The 21,653-nt window shown below is 44.3% G+C and overlaps 1 protein-coding gene across 1 annotated transcript in view; it reads right to left on the bottom strand.

Annotated features, from left to right (window-relative positions):
• Positions 1 to 284: 284 nt before the first annotated feature.
• LRRC38 (leucine rich repeat containing 38) overlaps positions 285 to 21,653 on the bottom strand; it is a 44,324-nt gene continuing 22,955 nt past the window's right edge. Inside the window, exon 2 of the mRNA XM_043995049.1 lies at positions 285 to 2,380. Coding sequence (XP_043850984.1) covers positions 2,127 to 2,380 — 254 coding nt within the window. The 3' untranslated portion in view covers positions 285 to 2,126. The remainder of the gene's footprint in view (positions 2,381 to 21,653) is intronic.

Below are 21,653 nucleotides of genomic sequence, written 5' to 3'. Positions count from 1 at the left end.
ATCAACTGTGATAGACTTAGCTCTTCTCAGCAATACAATGATCCAAGACAACTCCAAAGGACTCATGATAGAAAATGCTCTCCACATCCAGAAAAAAGAACTGTGGAATCTGAATGCAGATTGAAGCATACTATTTTCACTTTTGTTGTTGCTTTTTTATTGATTTTGCTCTTTCTTCTTTCTTGTGGTTTTTTTGTTCTTATTCTTTAATTACAACATAACTAATGTGGAAATACATTTAACATAATTGTAATGTATAACCTATATCAGATTGCTGGTTGGCTTTGGGAGGGGGGAGGGTGGTAGAAAAATTTGGAAATCAAAATCTTATAAAAATGAATGTAGAAAACTATCTTTACATGTAATTTAGAAAAAAATAAAGGTCTAAAAGAAAAAAAAAGAATGATGTGAGGTCTTAAAAATGGCTGTAACACAGGAAAATGTCTGTTTGACATTCATAGGCCCTCATAACCTAGCTCCTTCCTACTCTTCTGGTCTTATACCTTATTCGTCCTTGATCCAATGACATTAGCCTCTTTGCTGTTCCTCCCACAAGATACTCCTCTGGACTCTGCATTTGCACTGGCTATCCCCCAGGGCTGGAATGTCCCCCTCCCCTCCTCTCACCTCATGGCTTCCTGGATGTGCCTGCTGAAATCTTACCTCCTACAAGAAGCCCTTCCCAACTCCCCTTAATGCTCATAGCATCTCCTTTGTGATCATTATAGTTTTATAGACCTTGTTTGGACATTCTTGTTTGAGTGGTGTTTCTCCCACTGGGCAGTGACTTCCTTGAGAGCAGGGACTGTCTTTTTTTGCCTTTTAGCCCAGTGCCTGGCACAGAGTAGGCACTTAACAAATGATTGTTGCCTGACTGGTTGCATTTTAGAGGAAGGGGACCTTTTTCGGGGGGGGGGGAACGACACAATCTAAGTCACCTTGCATTTCCCTGGTTCTACAAATCAATTTCATAGATGAGGAGAGAGTTTCACCGACTTCATCCAATCCCCTCTCCCATCTTCTCTTCCCATGCCCAAGCTATATTAGCTGGTACTGCTGCTACTTAGCTACTTTCCCTGGGGTGTGATCAGTGGCTCATTTATTCTCCCCTCAAAATGCTAGATTTCATAATCTAGCCCATTAGCTCAAGTCATTAACTGGCTCCAGTGGCTTACTTTTTTTTTAAAATGTGTTTACTTCTTGCCTCCAATGAGAAATATAACAATTATAATTTCTTTCGACGGAACCAGGCTTGTGATTTTGTCATCATTGTGAGCTCCTGGGAAATAACTCTCTCTTCCGGTGCAGATCACCACCGGGCCCCAAGACTCATCGACTTGCCCGGGGCACTGAACGGTAGAGTCCCCTTGTCAGTTCGAGGCAGAGGCAAGGCTAGCACCTGGGTTCTCTAGATTCTGAAGCGAGCCGTCAGCTCAGTCAGCACTGGGACAACAATAATATCAAACATTTTAAAAGTGCATTAGAATTGCAAAGCACTGGACAAACGTACTCTCATCTGACCCTCACAACAACCCTGTGAGGTAGGTGCTGTGATCATTTTACAGATGAAGAAAGCAAGGCCCAGCTGGGGAGGTTGCAGTGATTTGCCTCAGGCCGTTGTGGTTAGTAAGTCCGAGGCAGGATTCAGTCTCAGGTGTTCCTAAGTCCAAGTCATTGTTCTCTAGTGGGTCTGGCTCTGGGCTTCAACCCCAAGCTGTCATTTGAGAGGTGGAGCATGTTTCAATCCCGCCCCAGCACGGCCAGTGAGAAATGAATGAACTCAAATCATCATTCTAGTCGAAGGCCTCTAATTTCAGGCTGGGCCTCCTCCTTCTCAGGCAGGAGCTTTGCTTTGACCTTTAATGCCTTTTCTCAGAGGCTGGACAACAGTGGGATGGTTCCTTCCGTATTTGCTTGGATCCCTCTCTCTCTGCTGATTTCTAAGCCCCTCCCCCCAGGCAGGACAACAGGGTCTGAGACCTCAAGGTCTAGAGGAGAGAGAAAGGTCATGCTGACCTTGCCCTGATGCAGACAACACTTCCCAGAAGCCACCATTTCTCTTTCTTTTCCCTGAGCTGGGCTCCTGGCTTGGGATCTTGCGCACCAGAGTGCTAGGAGTTCCCAGGTCAGTCATCCTCTTCTTCGTCCTCATCCTCTGTATCTTTATTGGGAGCACACCTCTGGAAGCACTGGACCACAGTGGCCAGAAAGAAGCTGGAGATGATGGCGGCAATGGACACAACCACGCCCGAGAAGATGATTATGAAGAGGTCCGTCAGGGAGAGGCTAAACTTACACTCGCTAAAACTGGCTTCGGACAGCTCGTGCAGGGATATCCTTCTGTTCTCCATGGGCAGGGAGCACTGTATTTCACTGAGGCCTGAGGGGGAAGAAACAGGCAGAGAAGTGAGCTTAGAACCCATTGGTTATTTATCCAACCGCAGTATTTAGAGCTAGGAAGGACTTGAGAGATTATTAGTAGAAACAGTGCTGGGTTCCAACCCAACCCCAGCTCTTCTCTCTTTACAACCCATAAGACAGACCTTGGGAAAATCACTTAGCCTCTCTCTTTTGCCTCAGTTTCCCCATTTGTAAAACGGGAATAATTAGACCTCTAATACTAAATTCAGAGAGTTTTTGTGAGGACCAAATTGGATAATATGTGTAAAGCATGTTGCAAACAAATGAAAAAAAAAATTTAGACAAGACTTGGTATCGCAAACTCCCTCTATTAATGAAAATTGGCAAGTGTTCTTTGAGAGTTGTCTGGGAAACTGAGCCAATAGAAATCTGAGGAAGGATGGAAATCCAATCTTCTGCTTGCAGGTCAGCTCTTAATTCACTATATTCCACTCTTGCAAACCTTAAAGGGCTATTTACAAATGCCAGTTTTTGTTACCTGAGTTGGCACAGCTAGGTGGCGCCATAGTACCCAGAGCCCTGGGCCTAAGAGTCAGGAAGATTCATCTTCCTTGGTTCAAATCTTGCCTCAGATACTTCCTAGCAGTGTGACCCTGGGCAAATCACTTCACCCTGCTAGCATCAGTTTCCTCATCTGTTAAATGAGCTGGAAAATGAAATGGCAAACCACCCCAGTATCTCTGCCAAGAAAACCCCAAATGGGGTATAAAGAGTCAGACAGGACTGTATGACAATTGAACAGATTACCTGAGTTACCCTGGGTAAATCACTTAACTTCTCTGGGCCTTGTTTCCTCATCTTTAAAATAAGGGGTTTGGGAGGCAGCTAGGTGGCGCAGTAGACAGAGCACTGGCCCTGGAGTCAGGAGGACATGAGTTCAAATCTGACCTCAGACACTTAACACTTACTAGCTGTGTGACCCTGGGCAAGTCACTTAATCCCTATTGCCTCACACCCCGCCCCCCCCCCAAATAAGGGAGTTGGACCAGATAACTTATATTTCTTTCAGTTCTAGGTCTATAATTCTAGAGTGAAATCAAGCCTGGGGAAAATAAGGGGCTTGTTCAGGGGAACTCAGTTAATAATTGATATTTATTTATACCATGGTTTGCAAGGAATTTTACATATATCATCTCACTTGATCCTCACAACAAGCCAGGTGAGATGGGAGCCATAAGTCTCCCCATTTTATAAATGAAGAAACTGAGGCTGAGAAAGCAGCTGCAACAGATATTTTAGAGAGTACTTTGAGGTTTGTGAAGAATCACATCCATCATCTCATTTGAATCTCACCACAATCTCAGGAGACATCGGGAGCTACCATCATCCCTACTTTACCCAAGGGGTACTAAGACTCGGATCAAGTGGTTTGCTTCAGGACAGGAAGCTGGCAAGTGTCTGAAGTGAGATATGAACCCCAATAGAATGCTCTTTCCACTCCTACATAAGCCTCGGAGGCAAAAAGAAGCAGGAGATGGCTGACTGAGATAATCTCCTCTGGAATAATGCAAAGGGTCCATGGAGCCAAACCCAGACACTCTGAATTGCCACATCTCAGCCCCAGTTAGACAAGGAAGGGTCAAAAGAGATAGAAAAGCCCAGCTCTACAGAAAGTCAAGTCAACAAATCACTAAGCATTTATTAGGTGCCTACCATAGGCCAGGCACGGTGCTAGGCATTGGCTAAGAGTAACGAATAAATGAAACAATGAGAAATACAGATAATGAATTCTTTTGTTTGTTTTTTTGGCGAGGCAATTGGGGTTAAGTGACTTGTCCAGCTAGTAAGTGTTAAGTGTCTGAGGCTGGATTTGAACTCAGGTCCTCCTGACTCCAGGGCTGGTGCTCTATCCACTGCACCACCTAGCTGCCCCTGTTTTGTTTTTTCCTTCATAGGTAGTCGGCATGGAATGCTCCCCACAGTTCACAGACTCTCAGAGCCAGAAGGAACCCCAGAAGCCGATTCGTCAAGCCCACGATTGAAGAAGAATACCCTCTCCCCAAATCCAGGACCTAGTAGGGCCACCGTTTCCCCAGGCAGCCCAGTGCACCGAGGACTAGCTGAAATGCTTAGGAAGTGTTTTCTGGCATCCAGCCTAGGTGTATCTGTAGCTTCCACCCACCGCAGCTCCCCATCCTGCCTTTTGGGGCCAACTGGAATAAAGTTAATCCCTCTTCCACATAACGGCCCTTCCAATGCTTGGAGATGGTGATCACATCCTCCTGAGTCATATCGAGAAGCTTTACTGTAACTGCTTCTTATAATCTCCAATTTGGGAGACAGCCTTTTTTTCTTTCCTTAAAGAGACCAAAGTTTTCCTCAGACCGCTGGAAATGTTTTGAACAAATGGTGTACATGCATGCGTGTGTGTGTATGTGTGTGCGCGCACACGCGCGCATTTATATTTTGTGGAGGGAGGCTAAGAGTAGACAAAGAGCTATCCAATAACATCCTAAAGGAGTATCAATTTCTTAGTCTGAAAAGCAGGGATAAAGATTCTTATCTCTTCTTTACTATGCCTTTGTTTCCAGAATAAATAAGATGAATACGCTACCTATCGTGAGCTGCTTGAAACTAAAACCTTTTCTAATGCTACCGTCTTCTTTCTAATCCACTAGGAAACTGAGGCTGAAGGATTCGAGTGTTTTCTCCTTGTTGATTATCTTCCCATTTATCCTGCATGTAGCTTGTATGTATATAGTCTCTCCCATCGGGCTGTGACCTCAAGAGCGGGGCCTGCCTTTTGGCCCACTACCTGGCATATAGTTGGTGTTCAATAAATGTTTGTTGACTATTAATTGACTTGCCCAGGGTCACACAGCTAGCATCTGGGTTGGGAGTTGAATTCAGCTCTTCCTGCCTCCATCACTCTTTCCCACTGTGCCACTTAGCTGTCCCTATTCATATTAACTTAAAAATAAAGCCAGCTAATTAAAGGGCCTGTGAGCCTATGTTGGCCTGCAGTCTTCTCCAGTTGACTTTTGTTTATGGCACCAGTCTCAGTGCCAAGCACCAAGGTGTGCCTCTTTCCAAAAAACACATCTCACATTTCATCCATTGCTACAAGCAGGCTCACAAGAAACCCTTGGAGGCAAGGGCCTCTGGGACAAAGGCACAGAGAAGCAGATGTAAGGTTCAGTCTAGTATAAAGGACAGAGCCATGGATTCGGCAGCTGAGGAGCTGGATTCAAATCCTGACTTTGCCCGTTGGCTGCCAATCACATCATAGGATTATAGATTCAGAAACAGGAGAGGCTGGAGAAGTTGCCTTAGTCCAGATTCCATATATGACAGTTTCTAGGAAATTAAAGTTCCAGGTTAAGTGACTTGTCCAAGATTGCATGGATAGTAGTAAGTGGCAGAAATCAGTTTTTAACCCAAGTCCAGCTTCAAATCCAGGGTCCCTTCCCTTGTATCATGTTGCGCCTCTGACCCCTCAGCTCTCTTGGCCTTACTTTCTTCATCTGTAAAATGAGCTGGTTACTAATGGTGCAGTGGAATAAACACTGGCTTCTGAGAAGATGTAGGCTCGAATGCCACATCTAACACTCCCTCGCTGGGTGACATGGGACAAGTGACCTTGCCTCACTGGGCCTCAGTTTCTTCATCTGTAAAATGGGATTAAATGACTTCTAGGGTCCCTCTCTTCTCTAATTTGATGATGCTATGATTTAATTATCCCACAAATTTAGAGGACTCAGAGATGGGAGGGACTCTGGCGATCACCCAAGATTGGACACCCAGATTTTACAGAGAAAGAAAACTGTAATTGAAGGTAAAATGATTTGCCCCACCCCCATCACCAGGTGGGGAGTGCCGTGGGGCCTGGATTTGAACCCAGGCCTCTGCCTCCAGATCTAGCCCTCATCCTACAGCTCCATTTCATCCCATGCAGAGCACAAACCTTTCATTTTGAAGATTCGGGGATTAAGCTCAGGACAAAAGTCCAAGGAATGGCTGAAATCGGATCAGAACGTCTAGTCAGACCCCTAGATACCGTGTAAATCTCCTGGACACTTCAACCCCCCGGGGACAAGCACATATCTCTCCTCTTGCTCTTCAGGACACGGACTGGGCACAGTGCCTGGCACCCCAGCCCTGGCAGAGACATGAGAATGACCTCCTGAATGAAGCTTCTGTCGCTCAGCCCGTCGCTTCAAAGGTGACTTGAAAAACAGGCAGAGAAGGGGGAGACCTGGCTGGGGTGGTAGGGCTGAGCGGCTGCTCAGTTGAGAGGTTAGCTGAGGTCTCCAGATCAGCAGCCCTGCCTCCTCCGGAGGTCCAAGCGTGCCCCCTTCAATCGGCCCTTAAAAACCTGTCCTGGTGATGTTGTAATAATGACCACTGACCCATGGTGCTTGCACATCTGCAAAGTACTGTCCCAAGCATCACCTGAATCTTTAGAAGGCAGTGGGGCACACTGGAGAGAGAGTGCTGGCTTTGGCATCTAAAGACCAAAATTCAAATCTGGCCTCTGACATCTACTCCCAGTGTGACCCAGGAAAAAGCACTCAAGTCTCTTAATCTTGCCTCCATCCCTCGGGCCCCTTCCTCTGATTGGTGAGTCTCTGCCCAGGGCCATCCTGGGTTTCTGGGCTTTTCCACTTTGTCCCTTGAGAGGGTAGCTGTCCTCTCTCCCCAGCCACCCCTTCCCCCATTCCAATTCCCCTTTATGTGTTGTCTTCCCCCCACTAGAGTGTAAGCTTCTTGAGGGGAGGGACTATTTTTCTTTTTGCTTTTATTTGTATTCCCATGATTAGCACAGCACCCAGCACTTAGTAAGTGCTTAATAAATTCTATCTATCTGGTTGTTTTTCCTTCATTCCCGGAAAAGAACCATGGCATTGAGGTGATGTCATGACTTACAATGAATTGGATTTAAGTGAGGGAGGACTGTGCAAGGTCACCAACGTCACTTCTTCAGACATATATCGGGATGACTGGAGATGGCATGGGATGTTTGAAACAATTGGGGTTAAGTGACTTGCCCAGGGTCACACAGTTAGTAAGCATCTGAGGTGAGATTTGAAATCAGGTCCTCCCAGCTTCAGGGCCAATGCTTCATCTACTATGCTACCTAGATGCCTGCCTCTCTGTCTATCTGTCTCTCTCACTTACCTATCTATCTATCTTTTTATCTATCTATCTACTTACCTGTCTATATTATTTGCCTATCATCTACCTATTTCTATCTACTTATCATCTATTTATCTATTGCCCTATCTTTCTCTACCTCTCTTTTATCTACCTTCCTATAATTTCTACCTATCATCTATGTATATATGCATGCATGCATGTATCTATGTATGCATGTCTGTCTATCTATCTATCCCCACCCCCTCTCTCTGCCTCAGTTGTTGCCTCATACGTAAAATGGGGGTAATAAGACCACCAGCCCCACAAGGATGTTGTAAGGATCAAATGACATCATTTGCTTTGCAGATCTTAGAGTGAGAAGAAGAGATGTTTGCTATTATTAGTAGTGGGAGTTAGAAAGGGACTTTACACATATCTTATTTGATTCTCACAATAACCTTGCAAGATTAGTCCTGAAGGTAAGATTGTCCCCATTTCTCAAATAAGCAAAAGGAGCCCAGAGAGGTTGACGGATTCCTATTTGGCCACACAGCTAGTGAGTGTTGGAAGCCACTTCAAACCCAAATAGAAGAAGGTGGAGGTGCTGCTAATCCCAGGGATAAATGGCTTTCATTCGACCTTGACCTCAACAACCTTTTCCCCATCTACTCAGCTCCCCAGGACAGAGCAGGGTCAGGGAGATCAAGCTCAGAGACATAACCAGCTGTATCTGTACCTGGGGCAAAGTCAGTACTGGGAGGGAATCTGGGAGTACAGGAAGGGGACCTAGGATAAAGCTGTGATGGACCCAAGGTACGAAGGAGCTGGAGGACTAGGAGGCCAAGTGAGGAGCAGCTGTTGCTGTTGGGAGAAAGAGCTCCCACCACCGATGGAGTCCTGGAGTGAAGCCCTGGTGGCCCCGGGCCAGTTGTGGCTCTAGTTATGCTTACCCCATCAGAATGCCTTGCCCTGGCTCTGTCCCATTGCACAGCCCAAGCCCTGGGAACCTTCCAGCCCCTCTCCTATCGCTGAAGAGGTCACACCTATCCGGCCTAGGCTGAAGCTTCCTCTTTCCTGAAAAGGAACCCCTTCCCCTCAAAGGTTACCTCTGGGATCACTGGGGTTTTCATCGATATGGCTACCTGCCCAATTCCAGATTGTTTGTTTGCCCTCTTTCTCTTGCAGCTACAGATTATATCTGGCTGAGCCAAATACTGAAATGCATTTGCCTTCCCTGGATGCATGCTAAGTATTGAGCAAGGAGGCCCAGAAGCGGGCTGAACTGCTGCAGAAGCCAGACTAGGATCTAATATTCTTGTACAAGACAGAATCTAAATTCAGCTTGCCCTGAGCTGACTGCAAGGAAAGACAGTAGCCTGTTTTCGGTTTGTTTCCCCTTTTGCTCATGCATCATTGTTCAATGAATTAATCAATCAACACTTACTGAACACCTTCCAGGATGCCAGGTATGGTGTTCGAGGGGCTGGGGAGATGAATATAAAAAAGAAACAGTGGCTGCCCTGAGGAGACCCCCCCTATATATAAACATAATATTTATATTTTAATATCAATTATTATTATATTTAATATCAATATAGTGTCAATATATTTTAATTACATAGAAATATCTTGATATTTCTATTATATAACTATAATATTTGATTAATAACAATATTAATAATTATATCATATATCTACAAAATAAACATATAAACAATTATAATATAATATATAATTAATATAATTATATTAATGAATATATAAACATGACTATATACAGTAAATACATATATGTGTGTATTATGTGGTATGTATGTATATACAAGATATTCTCAAAATAAATTCAAGGACATGAAACTGGACCTAGGAGTAGCAGTCAGGTCACACTAACTCACATATAGTGAGTGAGAATGAGACCCAAATCATGGGTATGATCACAAAGATCATGGGCAGAGCTGGAAGAAACTGGAGCCCAGAAGTAAGTCATTCGAGGTCACACAGGTCCTAAGTGGCAAAGTCAGGATTGGAACCCAGGTCCTCTGACTCCCTGTCCAGCTCTGTTTCTGCTGTGTTGTACCCATGGCAAACCCAAGAAGGGAAACCCTTCAAAGGTTTATAGTGGTAGATCAAGTTCAAAAAGCATTTGTTGGGGACAGCTAGGTGGTACAGTGGATAGGCACTGGCCCTGGATTCAGGAGGACCTGAGTTAAAATCCAGCCTCAGACACATACTGGCTGTGCGACCCTGGGTGAGTCACTTAACCCTCACTGCTTGACAAAAATAAAAACAAAAAGCATTTGTTAAATACTTACAAACTAAGCACTAGGAATACAAATAGAAGCAAAACACAGTCCCTGCCCATGAGGAGCTTACTTTCTAATGGGGGAGGACAACACATAAAGGGAAACTGAAAGGGGGCGGGAAGAGATTGTGGCAGAGAAAGCAGTCCAGAGAGTCAGGAATGGAACCTGGAGAGGAAGGAAGGGAATAAACATGGCTGACCTAGACAGCCTTCTTAAAATGGACATTATGGGAGGAAGTGAGTGATCAGCGGACTGCAGGGGTGGACTCATCTTCATGGGCTGGGAGGTTGTTGGAGAAGACTGAATTTCTAGGATAAGAAGGCTACTACTGGATCATGGAGGAGAAAGAGCGTCAGGAAAAGCCCAGAGAGGAAGGAAGGAGAGAACATGGCCAGCCTGGGCACTTTCCTTAAAATGGAGGTTTTTGAGAAGAACTGACCAATCAGAGAAAGAGAATGGAGTGATCTTCCAGAGGGAAGAACATTAGCAAAGAGGAAAGAAGGTGGCATTCGAGGCTCTTTGTGATCGTCAGAGTGCCGTATAAATGTGAGTTATTATTATTTCACTTTGGTTCAAAGTCTTCATTGAGTCTCTGGCTACTAAACGCAACAATTCACTTATGATATGGTGTTTCACTACATGATATTATTTGATCCTCACAACCATTCTTTGAGGTAGGGAGGGAGAGTTTTAATAACTCCCACTTGATATCTCCTAGTCATTCCTAAGACATGATGCTTACACTCTGACTCTTCTCTCCCATCACCAGAACATGGATTCTGTTCCTCGGACATTGGGCTCTGACAGGTGAGCTTTCCTCTGACTTTGCCCAGCTTGGCTATGCTATCACGTTGTGGCCAGCTTCAGATAATACCCCTTACACTCTTCTCATCAGAGACTTGGATTCCTAATTCTGTGACCTTGGGTTATGATAGGTAAGCTGTGGAGAAGGGGGTGAGCCTGGAGTCAGGAAGACCTGAGTTTAAATCCAGCCTCTAGCTTGTCACCTTGGGCAAGTCACGTAACCTCTGTCTGCCTCATTTTTCTCATCTGTAAAATGAAGAAAATAATGGCACCTGCATCCCAGGGTAATTGTGAGGATAAAATGACACATTTGTAAAGTGCTTTGTGAGCCTATAAATGCTTATTATTATTATTTTTAATGTTATAATTATTATCTTACTAGGAAACAGGCTGCCGTGCTGCTTCCTGGCTATTCTGACATATGTGTGCTCTCCTCCCCAGACTTTCCAACTCTAATTCCTCTTTATGTGTTATATTTCCTTGTTAGAATGTAAGCTCCTTGAGGGCAGGAACTATCTTGCTTCTTTTTGAATCTTCAGTGCTTAGCATAGTTCTTGGAAATAGTAAATTCCTTTTCATCCATCCATCCATCTACCATCCATCCATCATCCATCCATCCATCTATCCATTTATTCATCCATCCATCCAGTGTAAGATCACAGAGGGAGGAAGTTGTAGAAGCTGGTCTTCATAAAAAGAGCTTTTTGGCTACAGCTAAGGTCAAAGTTATTTCCTCTAGATTTGAGGGTCTTAACTTTTCTTGTAGGACAGCTGGGTAATGTAGGGGACGGAATGCTGGTCTAGAGTAGGGAAGACTCATCTCCCTGAGTTCAAATCTGGCCTCAGACGCTTATCATCTATGCAACCCTAGCCAAATCATTTTGCCCTGTTGTCCTCAGTTTCCTCATCAGTAAAATGAGCTGGAGAAGGACATGGTGAACCACTCCAGTATCTCTGCCATGAAAACCCCAAATGGGGTCATGAAGAGTCAGAAACAACTGTGGCATGGACCCCTTTGGCAGTCTGGTAAATCCTTTCTCAGAAAGTTTGTTGCCCACATTCATCACTGAAGGAACTGGGAAATTTGAGTTAAAGGTTAGTGAAAATGAAGATACATTTTTTCCCCATCTGAGTTTACAGAACCCATGAAGTTAAGGTTAAAGATTCCTGCTCTAGAATGGGTGGTGGAGGTCAAGCCTTTAGGGCATAGGCCTCTGATCCCTGTCTCAGCCAGCAAGCTGTGCTCACTTACAGGCCAGAGCTTACCCTCCTGATGCCAGCCAGCCACCTTTCAAGGCTTCACATCCCATCAGTTCATCTGCCAGGAAACCCAGGCCTTCTTGGGCATCTTCCCATTTGCCCTTCCTCCCCCCTTCCCCACTTTCCATTTCTTCCTCTGGACACATTAATCAAATCAATAAACCATCAATACTGAAAAGGTCATGATTTCCAACTAACCTATGGCTCTATCCATCATCCCTGTGACTCCTCAGACTTAAACTCCCTTTTCTGTACATATTGTGCCTCCCTATTAAAATATACGATTCTCCAGGGTAGGGGCTGTGTTGCTTCTGTATTGGTGTCCAGCACAGTACCTGACAGAGAGTAGCTACTTAAAGAATGATTTTTCTTTCTTTCTTTCTTTCTTTCTTTCTTTCTTTCTTTCTTTCTTTCTTTCTTTCTTTCTTTCTTTCTTTCTTTCTTTCTTTCTTTCTTTCTTTCTCATTCATTCATTCATTCATTCATTCATTCATTCATTCATTCATTCATTCACTCATTCCATGCATTTGTGTTGACTGAGGATTTGGGAAGAGTACAGACGACTCAGCCTGATGCAGCCCAACTTTTAGAGAAGCAAGCCAACATAATTATCCTATTCATAGGCATAGGAATCATAGATTCTAAAATGGTAAAGACCAAAAAAGAACATCTAGTGGAGAGGGAAGTGTCCATGAACTTGCTTTTTTTTTTTTTAAGATCGTTTGATAACTGTGTTTCAATATAAGTGGTCTCCTTTGGGGCAGCTAGGTGGCGCAGTGGATAAAGCACCGGCCCTGGATTCAGGAGTACCTGAGTTCAAATCCGGCCTCAGACACTTGACACTTACTAGCTGTGTGACCCTGGGCAAGTCACTTAACCCCCATTGCCCTGTAAAAAAATAAATAAAAAAATAAATAAATAAATAAGTGGTCTCCTTTGTTATCCTGTTCGTTTTATTTTATGCATTTACAACCTGCATTCTGAGAAGGGGCCTGCAGGCTTCACCAGACCACCCAGAGGGGTCCATACCACAAGAAAGGTTAAGAACCTCTGATCTGATCCAACTCCCTCTTTTTACAGATGAGAGAACTGGGGTTCGGAGAATCACGGAATCATAAACCATTAGAGATGGAAGGGGCCCTGGATCACTTCGTCCAATCTTCTCCTTGTATAGCTGAGAGGTTATGATGAGCCCAAGTTAAGTCAACAAGCATTTGTTGAGTGCTTACTGTGTGCCAAGAACTGCTCTAAGTGCTGGGGATACAAACCCAAATAAAAGAAAATAAGTGCCTGCCCTCAGGGGGCTTACATCCTAATGGGAGAGAGCAAAGCCTATAGAAAGGAAGTGACCAGGAAGCCAAGCTTTGTTCTGGGGAGGGAGAAAGTGGAGTAGGGGGTGAGGAAAAAGGTTACTCTGGCTGGGGCCTGGCGGTGAAGTCTGCGCTGGGCCCTTACTCATGATGGAGGCCTCTAAGGTTCAACAATGGAAGAATGGGGATGAGGCGGCTGAAGGACAGTGGAGAAATCTGGATAGGAAAGGCTGGTCTGGGCCACACAGAAAATAAATAACAGAATCTCTCTTTCTCTCTCTTTTTTTTTTTTTTGGCGGGGCAATGAGGATTAAGTGACTTGCCCAGGGTCACACAGCTACTGTCAAATGTCTGAATATGGATTTGAACTCAGGTGCTCCTGACTCCAGGGCAGGTGCTTTATCCGCTGCAGCACCACCTAGCTGCCCCCAACAGAATCTCTTAATGGAGGGATCCATAATGTCATCTTCCTAAAGGAAGGACGACTCCATCTTTGTCTCCAGAGCTCCAGGGTGGTCCTTCCAACCTCCCCTCCTCTGTGTTCAGTTAGAACTTCGCCTTGTTCTAGGCTCAGGAGAGCTGGGGAGCAGCCATCTCCCCTTAGCGTGGCCCCATATTTAATGTAGTGGTGGGAGGGGTGCCACAATTTTCCTGAAGGGGCCTCTTAGCCACCCTTGAGTGATAAAACTTGGCTTCCCACCGAAGGCTTTTCTAAACTTCTGCCTCTTCTCTTTGAGTCCCATCTCCCCTTGACTAATGACTTCACCGAAGCAGCTGACACCCAAGCCTGAGAGGACTGGATATTTACCATTCTCCTGAAATAGATGGTGACACAGAGGATGGTAGATTAAGATTAATCTCCATTTGTTCGGCTCCTTGCCAGTGAGGAGTCCTGTGGGGACAGATTACCCTTAATCTGGTGGTAAAAGAGGTCCTCTCTGGGGTGTCTCCTCTGGTGTGGGGGCCCCTAGGACAGACTGGCCCTTTTAACAAAGACGCTTAAGTGACTTGGTCGACACTGTTCAAGGTTCCCATTGGTGTCTTAGAGACTAGGTATTGGAGCTGGGAGACCTCTATGGAGGCCACCTAGTCCAACCCCTCACTTCACAGATGAGGAAACTGAGGCTCAGTGAGTTTAAATGACTTGCCTCAAGTTTTGTTAGGAAAAATTAGAAAAAAATTCCTTTGTTAGGAAATTTGTGTCCGGACAATAAGCCTAAATCTGTCTCTTTGTATCTGCTACCCATTGCTATAGTTCTGTCCTCTGGGGCCAAGCAGAAAGTCTTAACTCTTCCATGACCACCTTTCAACTGCGTGATGTCCTATCATGTTTCCCCTGAGCACCCAACAAACATTTAATAAACGGTGATTCTGTGAAAGTCATGGGATTAGTACCTGGGATACAAAGACAGATGGAAAAACAGTCCGTCCCCCCCCACAAAGAGCTTACATTCTATTGGGGGTGTACAACACATGCATGCTAATTTGAGGAGGTGACACGGAGCGCTGACAGTCAGGAGAGGTTTCCTGTAAGAGCTGATATATGAGCTGAACCTTAGAGGAAGCCAGAGGTAAGGAGCGAGTGCATTCCAGGAAAATGGCCTGGCCTGTGGAAATCACAGAGCCAGGAGGCAGGGAGGTGGGGCAGGGCATGCAGGGGCTCAAGCCTGTCCACTTTCCTCCTGCCTCTAGCACACCTGACAGGGCAGATTCCCCTCCGTGGCCCCTAGCAGGGGCCTCATTACCCCCAGCGGTGACCTGACTCTGTCTCCAGTCCCTGCTTTGCTTCTGAACTCAGGTGACACAGCAAGTGCTTATAAAACACCCTGGGTTTTTATTCCTGGTGAACATCTCACCCAAAAGGAAGCAGGGAGGAAAAAAAAAACCTGTCAATTTGGTGTCTTTTTACTCTGCAATCTGACTGTCGTGTATCCTATCCAGATTTCATTCGTTCATAGGATCACAGATCTTTTGGGGAACGGACCTTAGAGGATATCTAGTTCAAACCCCTTTTATTTCAAGAGAGAAAATTGATGTTCAGTGAGGCTAACTCACTTCCTCAAGGTCAAAGAGGGAGAATGGATTTGGGTTGAGGTTCTTGACGTGACATTTGGCAATCTTTCCTTAAAGTCACTGTGCTTTTTTTATATATAGAACATAGAATGTCAGAGGGGCAGCTGAGTGGAATAGTGGATACGGCTCCAAGCTGGGAATGAAGAAGACTCATCTTCCTGAGTTCAAATCCAGCCTCAGACACTTGCTAGCTGTGTGACCCTGAGCAAGTCACTTCACCCTGTTTGCCTCGGTTTCCTCATCTGTCAAATGAACTGGAGAAGGAAATGGCAAAACCACTCCAGTATCTCTGCCAAGAAAACCCCAAATGGGGTCATGAAGAGTCAGACACAACTGAAATGACTCAGCAACACAAAATTAACAGGAGGCACAGAAGGAATTAAGGCCTTTATGGGGGACCCCTGAAAAGACTATAGTGGGAATTGCTGAGGGGATAGGAGCAAGAGGTGAAAAAAGGATGGTTGGGCCAAGAAGTTGGAGGCACCAAGGAAGGAGCAGAGCCTGGGTTAAAGGCAAAGTGGAAGGAATGAGGAGGGGGACTACAAAGTAGGTGAAATGAGATTAACAGAACAAAAGGAGAGAGTAACAAAGTCTTTTTTACCTCACCCTTTCTGAGCCTCAGTTTCCTCATTTGCAAAATGAGGAGACTGAACTGGATCTGACATTTTCATGAGTTGGTTTGCATTTTTTTTCAATCCTGTCCAACCTTCCACGACTGCATTTGGGGTTTTCTTGGTAGAGGTACTGGGGCGCTTTGCTATTTCCTTCTCCCAGATCATTTTACAGATGGGGAAACTGAGGCAAACAGGGTAAAGTGACTTGCCCAGGGCCACACAGCTAATAAGTATCTGAGGCCAGATCTGAACTCAGGAAGATAAGTCTTCCCGACTCCAGGCCCAGCACTATCTACTTTTGCTACCTAGCTAATGCCCTGTTAATTTAGTCAATTGATAAACAATTATGAAGTCCCCACTGTTTTATAGAGCACCATGCTAGGCAGCAGGAGAGAGACAAAGTTTAGCTGGGACTCTTCCTGCTTGTGAAGGGATTACAGTCCAGCAAATTTACAGAATGCTAGTTCAGGATGGAGTCAATGAAGGATCTTAAAACTCATTACTGTCTAATCCAGCCTCCATTTTTGACAGATTTTTCATCCTTCCTACCTGGATTTCACTCTTTCAGAGTGTAATAGCTCTTTGGGAAGACTCGGAATGCAAGGACCCTGGGAGTTTTTCCAGCCTGGGTGACATCATGGTGGCGCGATACGCCTGGAGTCAGGAAGACCCGAGTACAAAGACATTTCCCAGCTGTGTGACCCTGGGCAAGTCACCTCATCTCTGCCTGCCTCAGTTCCCTCATCTGTAAAGTAGGGACAACAAGAGTACTCACCTACTCCTCATGGTTGTTGGGAGGATCAACTCTGCAAATCTTAAAGTGCTCTCACCATCATTACCATCACTATTATTATTGGGAGAGGAAGCTAATGTGAGATCAGAACTGGAGGGTGCCATTTTCCTCCTACAAGTATGAGTTTTATGGAGGATCTCTGGAGCAGAAAGAACACAGAGGGGAGAGGAGATGAGCAAGGTGACCAGGTTGTCCCATGACACATGGTACACCAGTGTGAATAAGACACCTGGTGGCTATTCCCTTCCTCCTATCAAAGCCTCCTAGACTTAAAAATTTAAGAGACAAGTGGGAAGTATAAGATTAAAAAATATATATATATAGGCCTTTTTTCAGGTGGCTGGAAATTCTGAGAGAAAACTGCCTTACTTGGGGGTGGGGGCGGAGCACCCACTCCTAACCAGATCCTTTTAGTCTGTCAAAGGCTGCCTTTGATTGATCTGATCTTATTTCTTTAAACACCTATGGTTGACCCCATCCTAAATTTCCTCATGTACCAATGTTCGGGCCACTTGGCCTGCCAAACATTTCCCAGGGAGTCCACTTGGCATAGTAGAAAGATCATGGGATTTGGAGTGGGGGGGTGGGGATGGGACTTGGGTCCTAGTTCTGCTACTTATTGCCTGTGTGGCTTTGGTTAAAGTCATTTAACCTTTCTGGGTCTCAGTTTCCTTATCAAAAATAGGTTAGGAGGGCAGCTAGGTGGCGCAGTGGATAAAGCACTGGCCTTGGATTCAGGAGGACCTGAGTTCAAATCCAGCCTCAGACACTTGATACTAGCTGTGTGACCCTGGGCAAGTCACTTAACCCTCACTACCCTGCCAAAAAAAAAAAAAGTTTAGATTCAATGACCTCTAAGGTCCCTAGGCCAGAGCCTGACCCCATTGTACGGTAAGGTGTTATTTATTGGGTTTTACCTCAGTTCTCCCTGCTGCAAAAGACATCTTTGTAAGGAGGCATCTGAGAGGGAGCTCCTAGCCCCAGGGAGAAGAGCTGCCCATAAAGTAGGTTGTGACTCCCAAGAGCGAGCGCTAACCTTTGCCCACTGAAGTCTCTCTCATTAAGCATCCACTGTTCTGTTCAGAAGGCATGAAAATCTCCATGGAAGGCTAGGACATACTCAGCCAGAGGATGCTTAATCTGATTAAATAATACACTGATTCCTGTTGAGTGAAAGGGTCGCTGCCTCATCAAGCACAAGATCCATCTTTATTAGCATCAGCCCCTGTATGAGGAAATTGAGGCTGAGAATTCAATCTAGGCAGGACAGCAGATTCAGGGTGGGATAATCATGTTTTATGGGTCCCTCCCCTACTCAAGAAACTCACGTGGCTCCCTCCTTCCAGGATAAAATACAAACAGCTTTATACAGTGTTTAAATACCTCCACAAAAAGGCTCCAATCTGCCTTTCTGGGCTTGTTATAAATTGCTCCCTTTCACCCACTCTACATTTCAGCCAAATTGACCTTGCATCTTCCTCATCCTTATCACTGCTAGCATTTATGTAATATTTTCTTTTTTGTGTGACTTGCCCAGGACCACACAGCTAGTGTCACGTCTGATAGCAGATTTGAACTCAGGTCCTCCTCCTGAATCCAGGGCTGGTGCTTTATCTGCTGCGCCACCTAGCTGCCCCTTCATTTATGTAGTATTTTTAAGGTTTGTGAAGCATTTTACACATATTATCTCATTGGATCATGTCACAACAACTGTGAGAAGGGGCTTTATTATTTATAATATTATAAATAATAGTATTCATTAAAGTACTATTAATTAATTAAATTAATTCATTAATAATAGTTATGATTGTCTCCATTTTGCCAATGAGAAAACTAAGGCTGAGAGAGGGCTTACTGACTCCAGGTCCAGCACTCTATCCACTGCGCCCCCTAGGGGCCTCAATTGTTGCTTTCCTTATGCAATTTTCCATCTCCCACCTCCATAAATGTGTAAGGGGTCTCCATGTCTCATATGTTCCCTCTTCTCCCCTCGGCCTTGCAGACTCCTGGTCCCCTTTCTTTCTATTTTTTTTTTTTGGTGGGGCAATGAGAGCTAAGTGACTTGCCCAGGGTCACAGAGCCAGCAAGTGTCTGAGGCCAGATTTGAACTCAGGTCCCCCTGAATCCAGGGACAGTGCTTTTTCTACTGCACCATCTAGCTGCCCCCTCCTAGTCTTTTAAAGTGCAGCTCAGATGCTGCCTCATACAGCAGGCCTTTCTTGATCCTCTCCAGTTTTTAGCACTCTCTCCCCTTTTGAAATTACTTTTATATATTTAGAGCTGCTCTTTTTATGGTGGCAAAGAATTGGAAATTGAGGGGATGCCCAACAACTGGGGAATGGCTGAACAACTTGTGGTATATGAATGTAACGGAATACTATTGTGCTATAAGAAGTGATGAGCGGGAAGATTTCTGAAAAACTTGGAAAGACTTACATGAACTGATGCTGAGTAAAGTAAGCAGAACCAGAACATTGTATCTATAGTAACAGTAACATTGCATGATGGTCAACTGTGATAGACTTAGGTCTTCTCAGCAGCACAATGATCCAAGACAATGCCAAAACACTTGTGGTGGAAAATGCTCTCCACATCCATAGAAGGAACTATGGAGTCTGAATGCACATCGAAGCATACTATTTTAACTTTTGTTGTTGTTTTCTGTTTCTTCTTCCTCATGGTTTTCTCCATTTATTCTGATTCTTCCTTCACAACATGACTAATGTGGAAAATGTTTAACATGATAGTATGTGTATAACCTATATCATATTGTTTTCTGTCTTGGGGAGGGGGAAGGGAAGGAAGAAAGGGAGAAAAATGTGGAACTCAAAATCTTATTAAAATGATTGTTGAGGGGGCAGCTAGGTGGGGCAGTGGATAAAGCACTGGCCCTGGATTCAGGAGTACCTGAGATCAAATCCGGCCTCAGACACTTGACACTTACTAGCTGTGTGACCCTGGGCAAGTCACTTAACCCTCATTAGCCTGAAAAAAAGAAAGAAAGAAAGAAAGAAAATGATTGTTGGAAACTATCTTTACTAAACCCTGGTCACCAAACTGAGTTGATCTACATCCCAAAATACTGAGAGAACTGGCAGATACCATCACTAAGCTACTTTTAGTGGTCTTTGAATGATTACATGGAATTAAAGAGTAGTTAACAGAAATGGAAAAGAGAAAATGTTGGTCTTCTGATTTTCAAAAAGGGAAATGGAGTGTGTTCTTAAATGAAAACTATATTTACATGTAATTGGAAAAATACTATTAAGTGGAAAAATGAAATGACTTTTATTAACCTACTTCTATATTCAATGTATTCCTCTTCACTTCTGGAGGAAAGGGGCTGTTTCATTTCTGTCTTTGTAGCCCCCAGCCCCCAGCCCAGTGCCTTAAACATCGTGGGTACTTGATAAATGTTTGCTGACTTGAATTTACAAACCAGACACCAGCAGGCGGTGACTTTATATGAATCCAAGCAGCAAAGTATAGTAATAGGACAGGACAGGACAGGACAGGATAAGATAGAACAAGACAGGACGGGACAGGACAAGACAGGTTAGGATAGAATAGGATAGGATACATTAGGACAGGACAGGTTAGGATAGGACAAAGTAGGGAAGAATAGGGTGGGATAGGGTAGGATGCTGGATGGTATTTAGTATAGTAAAGTACATCATAGCACATTATGGAACATGGGGGAAAGATTATCATTGATAACAGAGCTACCTATAAAACCTCTAGCTAATAAGAAACCCAAGTACCAACTCTAAAACAAGTCAAATAAATACACTTAGATTTATGAGGGGACACTGTCTTGGATCATCTGCCTCAATTGAATTTCCCTCCAGGACTCTGGGGGTGGGGAACATAGTGTTCTAGGATTGGGGGAAGGAGCAGGGCAATCATGCCATGGAGTTTGAGGTTAGAAGAAGGCCAAGAGGCACTGTGGTGGTAGACTGAAGGGCTGCCAAGGGAGAGAATTGGTTTCCCCTCCAAGATATTGGCCTGGGGGCAAATTCCCAGTTGTCCCACCCTAGTTACAGCTCTGGATATACACATTAGCCTCTGACTCATTTCAATACAGAAAGAGACTTGTGATTTCTCTAGTGGAGGAACTTTCTCTGCCACTGTAGGTCACAGATACCTCTATAATTCAGTGGACAAGCTTTAGGAGGTGCCTTGGCTAAAATGTTCATCATCCTGGAAGCCTTTCCCAACTTAGCTAGGCTCATCCTTTCTAGCTGATTATGGGATCCATACTCAAAACCTTTCCAGCTTAATTGGGCCTGTTGGAGATTGTGCTTATCTAGCCTCACCTTGAAGAATCTAAGGCCTTAATGAAGATTCTGTCTAGGTTTTATTTATTTATTCATTCATCCATCCATTTATTTATTTATCTTTGGGAAGCAACTGGAGTTAAATGACTTGCCCAGGGTCACACAGCTAATAAGTGATATGTCAGATCTGAACTCAGGTCCTCTTGGATTCTCTCCCTATTTTAGAGAATGACAACTGCTCATTAAGGAAAGGGCCTTAGAAATCTCTTGTGGTATATGAATGTAATAGTATATTACCACTGTTTTGTAAGAAATGATAAATACAGAAAAACACGGAAAGACCTATACGAACTGATGCAGAGTGAGGTAAGAAGAACCAGGGAACCTGGATATCCAGCAACAGCAACAATGTCAATGGAAAGAAGAGTAACATAACAATCCAAACTAAAGGTTGTGAAATTATAATGAATAAGCTTAAATGGAAAGACCCTCCCCATCATCTTTGTAGAGGTGGAGGACCGTGGGTGTGTAATACTGCATATAATATCAGATTTGGTTGTTGGTGGGTTGATTAGTTTTTCAGAACATTTTTTTTTCTTTGTCATAACTGACACCTCTCTGGGAGGAGGAGGGAGGATATATTGGGATAGAAGAGTAATGTAAAAACAAAAAATATCAATACATTTACAAAATAAGAACAGAAACAAAATTCTATAACTTAT

Source organism: Dromiciops gliroides, chromosome 3 (genome assembly GCF_019393635.1).
Source record: "Dromiciops gliroides isolate mDroGli1 chromosome 3, mDroGli1.pri, whole genome shotgun sequence".
Classification (NCBI taxonomy): domain Eukaryota; kingdom Metazoa; phylum Chordata; class Mammalia; order Microbiotheria; family Microbiotheriidae; genus Dromiciops; species Dromiciops gliroides.
Note: the sequence above shows the minus strand (reverse complement) of the source record. Positions and strands in the feature narration are given on the sequence as shown.